Here is an 8366-nt window from a genome sequence, read left to right as displayed (position 1 = left end):
ACACTTTTCCAAGTGTTTCCACTTGCCCTAGCAACATTTCCTAGAATGTTGCTCTCATCTGCAGCACCTCCTCTTTATTCTGCCCCAAAGGAAGGGTAAAAGAGAGTACAGAGCAATCAGTTTCTTTTTAAAGGGTATTAGTAAGAAGTTGCAACTCACATCCCATTGGCCAGAATTTAATCACATATCTAGCTTAAGTTACTCCAGGAAATGGAGTTTGTGTGCCCAATTAGAACTTGGAAGATTATAATACAAAAAGGATAAAGGGGGAAATGAATACAATTATGATATGCCACAACGTCAAAATCTTTACAAAGCTTGGGGATTGGATTCTTTTCTAATATATTTCAACAAATGAGAATATAGTACTAGAACGCAATTTGCAAACAATCAACACAGCAAAAGTTTCATGCAATGATAGTCACTTCTGGTGTCTTTGTTGTTAATTTTTGTCTATTGCTTACTTCCACTTTTTTGCAAAGATTGGAATCAATTAAAAGCATGAAATTGTCTGTCAAATCTGAGAGACTGATGCCAGATAGTATGTTTGTTATTTCCCTTTAGCACTATCCAAAATTTATTTTCAATGACTCTGGCAATCATAAAATGAAGAAGTCTGTGAAGCAAGAACACTTCAGCCCAAAGCATTTCTGCAGTGTTTGGCAAGGGTCTACAGTTCAGAGTTATCTGGTGACCACATCAAATACCTTGTGCTGTTTTTGAACTATGTATTTCCTATGCTATAAGCTATGACTCTGATCTGATCTTAATTTCCCATGACAATTACAAAAATGCAAGAAGGACATAGTTCTGTAGAATGTCAATATTCCTTTAGGTAGTCCTTGCTTTTGATGAAAGCATGACTAATTGTTGGCAGAAAAAAAAACAACTCTGAGTGAAGGAAAATAAAAGATGCTATCAGTGTGTTAATGAAGAGATTTTTATGGTGTGCCTACAAACAAATATATGATGATGTCATTTCCAAATTATCAAAACAGCAGTTGATACAATGTTTTATTTGTTTAGAAAATGTCAGTGCCTTAGAGCAATAACTGCTATAATCCATTGTCATGATGTATTGCACTGATGGCACAGCAGAAGTCGATATTCTTCCAGCCTCAGTAGTGATAATAATAGTAACAACAACATCAGTAATAGTGGTAGTTATATTTTCCTTGATTCTACTCTTTATTGGACACTATGCAAATTACTTTTTATGCAACCTTTCTTATAATTTTCACAATAATATTGCAAGGTAAATAAAATAGGCATCACTCTCAGGAAGCCTCAGTGAACAGGTTGACTAAGCTCATCTGGTAGTTGTGGCAGTGGTGATAATGAAGATATATGAAGTGCATTCTCTGTTCCAGACCATGTACTGAGCACAGTGAAGCTGGGATTCAGAGCCATGGCATCTTTGCCGTGGTGCCTCATAGACACAGGCAGAAGCCAGGTTTGTCATAAGCCAGAGGATTCATCCTGCTGTAGGCAGCCACTCAAGTTGCCTCAGAAAGCATAAGTTCTGAGCATGCCAACAAGTCTTGAAGTGATGTGACATTCTAAAATTAATCCAATCTGTGGGATGGTTAATACCCATTCCATCACATGAAGCACCTACTTCCTCCTACAATGTATTACATCTGGTCTAAGGGGGATGGATAATGGCCAGACTATATAGTAAAGAAGTGCTGGAATGGAATTTGGGGCTATCGACAGCTGTGCTTTAAGTCAAATTCTCCAAATTTGTCTGAAGCAGACAAATACAATGGTGATCAGAATACCATACTCCACTGCTATAGTTTGAACATGTCCCCTCCAAAATTTAAAATAGTATTAGGAGGTGGGGCCTTTAAAAAGTGATTAGGCCATGAGAGCACCTCTCTCAAGAATGGGATCAGGCACCCTTACAAAACAACTTGACAAAGGGAGTTTGTCCCTCTTTGCCTTCCGCCTTCCTCCATGTGAGGACACAGTGCTCCTCCCTCTGAAGGATGCAGTTTTCAAGGAGCTGTCTCGGAAGCAGACAGCAGCCCTCATCAGAGGCCCGAACCTGCAGTCACCTTGATCTTGAAACTCTAACCTCCAGAACTGTGAGAAATAAACTTCTATTCTATATAAATTACCCAGTCTCAGGTATTTTCTTATAGCAGCACAAAATGGACTAAGACATCTCAAATACTTTAAAGTGGGGGAAAAAATTAAAGGAAGCATGAACCAAGTGCCAGGGAAGAGATTCCATGTCATTTTATAATTCTTTCCAGTACCTAGCCCAGTGCCTTTCCAATTGTCAGTGCTCAATAAATAATTGTGATTGTATTTTAAGGGGGAAAAACTGAATTAACTATGCAGGTCATTTTATCTGTTTTCTGAATTTTAAATAATTGGGTTTATGACTAGTAAATTGAACAAAGAGATTTTGGTTAGCTGATTACATTAAGGTGATGCTACCTTACATGATTAAATGGCAGATTTCTATGTTTTGATTTTCTTCTATTAAATAGATAGAAATAAGGACCCTCTTGTTGGCAAATTGGTTTTTTTTTTTGTTTGTTTGTTTGTTTTTGTAAGCACCTGCATCCACTCATCTAAAATGTAAACTTCCATTTGTAAAACATGTTTTAACAGCTTTTAGAAAGTCATGACAAATGGCAGGAGGAAGGCATAATGAAAGTCAAAAATTATTATTAACTACTTTGGATATAAGTGAGTTTAAAATAAACTTCCTGAGTTTTATTACTGTCATTATCACTATTAGCAGTTGTATTAATATTTACTTGAATCTTATGTCTTTAATAAAAAAAATTTTAAACCCAGAGAAGTTTTTAGTGTTGCAATGGCTATTAGAATTTTGTCTCCCTTCCACAGAAGCTCACAATGACAAGCTCAACCAAATAATAGAGATTCTGACAGTTTCTAACTCTAAACCTGTATGTCTCAGCATGTGTCTGTCATCATACTTGCCTGGCCACCCACTCGAGGGGACACGGGGTAGGGTCTCTCTGTCTTAGGATTCGTTGTATTTAACCCACTTTACCACAGCCCCTGTAAATTCCCACAAGTTTTTCTAAAAAGAATAATCACCTTAATTTGTAAATTCCTTAAGGGGAAGGATTTTGTATCCTTTTTTCCTTAGTGACTATGAAGTTTCTTCTCTAGGTTTGATGAACGATCATTAACTTTGATGAAAAGAAACAGGGACCAAAGTGAACCTGTCAGTCATCACATCAGTTGATAAGCAAACTGAAGATGATTTAAAGTGATAAATCCTGAGGTAAATGGGTAGATTCTTCACATTTTCGGTCACACACAGTTTCCAAGTCACATCTAGAATTGGCGAGCAACGCCTTATATACGCCGGGTCCATTGTTGCCAAAAAAGCCACAACCACAGTGATGAAGCTTATAAACTTGATGAAGACATTCACATCAAATCTGTTTATATTTATTGAATGCATAGTAGGCCCAGCACTATCATGGGCACTGTGAGAAATATTAAAAACATCCTCTAACCACACTTTGGGAGGCCAAGGCTGGGATCACTGAGGTCAGGATTCAAACCACCTGGCCAAATGGTGAAACCTATGACTACTAAAAAACAAAAATTACTGGTGTGGTGGTATATCCTGTACCCCACTACTCAGGAGGCTGAGGCAGAAAACTTTGAACCACCCACCCCCCCACCCCCCCCCCCCCGGGGGAGAAACGGGAAAATTCAAAAAAAAAAAAAAAAAAAAAAAAAAAAAATTCAATGAGACTCTATAAAGAAGACATTACTAACAATTCAAGAGAGTTAACCCAAAAGATTGTGGTGTCTATGGACTTGTTTCTTGTGGTTTCCAACTTTCTAGTCTTAGGACCCTTTTAAACTCTTAAAAGCTACTGAGAACTCCAAAGATCTCTATTTATGTGGTTACATCTATCAATATTTAGCAGTTAGAAATTAAAACTAAAAGATTCTGTAATATGTAATAATTTATTTTAAAATAAGAATAAGCCAGGTGTAGTGGCTCACACCTGCAATCCCAGCACTTTGGGAGGCCAAGGCAAGTGGATCACTTGAGGTCAGGAGTTCAAGACCAGCCTGGTCAACATGGTGAAATGCCATATCTACTAAAAACACGCAAAAAATTAGCCGAGTATGATCTCAGCTACTCAGGAGGCTGAGGCAGGAGGATTGCTTGAACCCAGGAGGTGGAGGTTGCAGTGAGCCAAGATGGCACCACTGCACTCCAGCCTGGGCAAAAGAGCAAGATTCCATCTCAAAAAAAATAAAATAAAATAAGAATAAACCCATTGACTGTTAACATAAATAACATATTCTTATAAAAAAAGAACTATATCTTTTAAAACAAAAAAAATAGTGAGACTGATGTGGAAGCTCAATAAGTTACTCTCATAGAAGTAGAGAATAGAACAGGGGGATCGAGAGGCTGGGGAGGAAGGAGGGAGAGGAGATGACAGATTGGTTAGTGGATACAGGATTATGGCTGGATAGGAGAAATGAGCTCTAGTGTTCTTTAGCGCTGTAAGGTGACTAGTTAACAATAGTTTGTTCTATGTGTTCAAATAGCTAGAATGTTTCAGCACAAAGAAATGATCAATGTTTGAGGTGATGGATATGCTAATTACTTTGATTTGATCATTACACATGGCATAAAGGTATTGAAATATCACACTGTACCCCACAGAGATGTACAATTATTATATGTCAATTAAAAATTAAAAAGAGATTAACATCAACTAATAATAAAATGGAACAATTATAAACAGAAAAAACAACAGATCATAGAGAGAAGGATTGGGAGGAGGGAGGTGCATATGGTCATGAAAGGACAACAGGAGGGACATTTGTAGAGAAGGAACTTCTCAATATCTTTACTGTGGCAGAAGAAACATGAAACCACACATGCATTAAAATTGCACAGAACTAAATATACACACGCATACAAAAAGATAGAGTCACTCTCTCCCCAGGCTAGAATGCAGTGGTGCAATCATAGCTCACTACAGCCTCGAACTCCTGGGCTCAACTGATCTTCCTGCCACAGCCTCCTGAATAGCTGGAATTACAGACATGAGCTGCAGTGCTCAACACACTGTATTATTTTCTACAATTTTCTGCAAATCTACATGTATCACAAATTTAAAATTTTAATTTAAAAAAATCAGTGAGAAAACTGGCATTGTTTTATATTTTTGCAAATTTCCTTAATATCTGGCTTAATAGCGGACAGCTGGACTCTCAAATCCACTTGTGCATTCAATCGGTTACAAGGTATGCTTTTGGTTGAAGTATATGAAGAAAATTCAGCCTCACACAGATATGCAATTGAAAAGAGGAGAAGTAGTATAACAGCCATTTCAAATGATTGGGATATTCTTCTCTAATAGTGCACCAAACCTGAACAAGTGGTAGTTTCTTAAAGATGGGCTGCAACGTGGAATCTAAAACCATTACATTAAAATCCATTAGCCTTCCTTACATTTTGAATTTTTTTGTATGTATTAGCCCATTTTCATGCTGCTGATAAAGACAGACCCGAGACTGGGCAATTTACAGAAAGAGGTTTATTGAACTTACAGTTCCACGTGGCTGAGGAGGCCTCACAATCATGGTGGAAGGTGAAAGGCATGTTTCACATGGTGGCAGACAAGAGAAGCAAGCTTATGCAGCAAAACTCCCATTTTTAAAACCATCAGATCTCATGAGACTCATTTACTATCACAAGAACAGTGCATGAAAGACCCACCCCCATACATAATTCAGTCACCTCCCACTGGGTTCCTCCCGTGACACATGAGAACTGTGGAAGTTACATTCAAGATGAGATTTGGATGAGGTCACAGCCAAACCACGTCACTTTGCAACATCATGCATTGGTCTTTGGGAAAATATCAGCAGATCTCTGAAATAGTGACAATTCTAGTATAAATATCAAAACATTACATCCATTCCTATGACCACTGTTCTCATTAGAAAAGCCTTTAAGTATTGCAAAGCTGCCAAGCTCATGGTGGCATATGCAAGTATCCCAAAATTCTAATTTTCACTTAAGAGCTCAAATTTTATCATTGGCTGTAAATACTGTCATTTGTTTTCCTTGTAATGTCAGACTCAAATTTCTCATTTTTTACAAAATGTCTGCCAAATATACAAGTCTGAATAGCCACAGCCTGTCTATCAGTTGGCCCTTCAAACAAATATGGTGTTCCATGGAAAAGCAGATCGTTGAGCTCACAGCTCAAACAATCACAAAAGTGCCTTTCCTTAGGAGCCTACATTTATTCATCTAAAATGTAAGTTTCTGCTTGTAAAATATGTTTTAATAGCTGTGAGAAAGTCATGACAGATGGGTTGAGGCAAAACTATCCTCACAAATCATATTGCCACTGTCTGGTGGGGAAAAATACAATGATCATTAGTACAGTTTAGTGCCACTGCCTAAGGTACCAAAAATTGCATCCAATATCGGCAGTCCAAGTCCTTGCACACCTGCTCTCTCACAGCTTCTTTCTCAGTCTAGGCCAGCATCACCATGGTAGATGCCTTCCTGTGCACCTGGAAGCTCTCAGACAGCAAGAATTTCGATGACTACATGAAGTTAATGAGTGCAAGTTTTGCTACCAGGCAGGTGGCTAGCGTGACAAAGCCTACCACAATTATCAAAAAGAATGGGGACATTATCACCTTAAAAACACAGAGCATGTTCAAGAACACAGAGATCAGCTTTAAGCTGGGGTTGGAGTTTGATGAGACAACAGCAGATGACAAAAAGATCAAGTCCATTGTGACACTGGATGGAGGCAAACTTGTTCACCTGCAGAAGTTTAACGGGCAAGAGAGGACACTTGTGCCAGAGCTAAGTGATGGGAAACTCATCCTGACACTCACCCAGGGCACTGCGGTTTACACTCACACTTATGAGAAAGAGGTATCATCTGCCTGCACTGTCACTGACTGCTTCTCTGCTACCCTTTGACTCAGCACCACATTGCCTCATTTATTTCCTCTGCATTTTGTACAAATCCACCTTGTTGAAGAATTCTTCTGAGGTCGCGTGCCTCAGAAGAATTCATATCCAGTTCCAGTTCCTGTTGTGTATGTGGTTTGTTTTTTAATGGCATTCAAAGTGTGCTCTGAGGTCAACAAAGCAGAGCCAAGGCCAAAAAAAGAAAAATTGTCCAGTATCAGTGCAAAGTCAACCTCGTGAAATGGGCAAATTGTGTCTTTGAATTATTATGAAAACAGCAAAAACTCTTTTCAGGTATAACTGAAAAGGTTTCAGGAAACCACTTAGAAAACTGCCGAGGCAGAAGAACCTACCACGCTAATTTAAGGATTTAATTTAATCATAATTTAAGGATTTAGGGTTCTTAGTGTCCCTTGACTTCATTAGCGGCACCAGTGACTATTAACTCAAGTATAGAGTAATGTATTTAACATCATCTGATTATAGATTAATGCTTCTGTACCATTAAAATCACAGTAGTTTGCAATTGGCCACCACAGATATTGTTAGATGCCAGAATAAAATAAAAACCCCATTACCAATTCTCTTTTATTCTTAAAGGCAAAAGCATTTTCTGGCCATCTTCCTCTAAATTACCCCTGATGGATGGCTAGCAAGACAAGTTAGCTTTTCAGATTTCAGCAAGCTCTGCAGTGGTGATCAAAAAAAGAGAAGAGGCTTAAATGTCCCCAACCCCACTTAATAAGGTCAGAAAGACCAGAGCCCCAGCAGTCAGGATTCTTTTAAAGCCTTTTATCAAGTATGCCTCTGTGCTTGCCTTAGACTAATTTAAAAGCAAGAGTGTCAGAAAGTGAATCAGCGATTTACAGAAGAAAATGCCAGAAAGCGATTCTAACTTGGTTTTTAGCCCTATAGCCTTTTTCCTTATATTGCAAATATACCCAGTACAGTAAGTGCTTTTAGGCATAGTGTATGGGGGGAAAAGTGCATTCTACTGCTAAATTGCATAGGAACAAAAGAGCTTGAGTATTTTCATTATAAAAACAAACATCTGACAAAAAATATATACATAGGCTAAGAGGTTGGTATGGTAGGTTGTGAAAGGGGCCAAGATCTCTTCAGGGTAAAGGAGCTCATTCAGCGTGGTGCTTATTCATCCCAGTCTGCATCTTCCTGCACCTTGTTACATCTATAGAAAAGCAACATTGCATCATAAAAGAGTGAGCTCCTTTAAAAAAAATGCACTTGCTTTTTTAAAACAGTTTATGATTTAAGCAGATAGCTTAGAGAGTTTCCACATATCCCCCCACACACACCCATGCAGTTTCTCCTCCTATTATTACATCTTGCACTAATGTGGTACAGTTGTTACAATTAATGATTCGATATTGATGTA

The 8366-nt window shown here is 38.2% G+C and overlaps 1 protein-coding gene across 1 annotated transcript; it reads left to right on the top strand.

Annotated features, from left to right (window-relative positions):
- The first annotated feature begins 6535 nt into the window (after positions 1 to 6535).
- Positions 6536 to 6979, top strand: LOC116467475 (fatty acid-binding protein, heart-like). Its single transcript, XM_032754909.1, has one exon. It carries the CDS (start codon positions 6536 to 6538, stop codon positions 6977 to 6979), a length of 444 nt encoding a protein of 147 aa, XP_032610800.1.
- The last annotated feature ends 1387 nt before the right edge of the window (positions 6980 to 8366 follow it).

Source organism: Hylobates moloch, unplaced genomic scaffold, assembly GCF_009828535.3.
Source record: "Hylobates moloch isolate HMO894 unplaced genomic scaffold, HMol_V3 SCAFFOLD_4, whole genome shotgun sequence".
Classification (NCBI taxonomy): Eukaryota; Metazoa; Chordata; class Mammalia; order Primates; family Hylobatidae; genus Hylobates; species Hylobates moloch.
Note: the sequence above shows the minus strand (reverse complement) of the source record. Positions and strands in the feature narration are given on the sequence as shown.

Coding starts and splice junctions, on each gene's coding strand:
- LOC116467475 (XM_032754909.1), top strand. CDS start 6,536: ATGGTAGATGCCTTCCTGTGCACCTGGAAGCTCTCAGACAGCAAGAAT.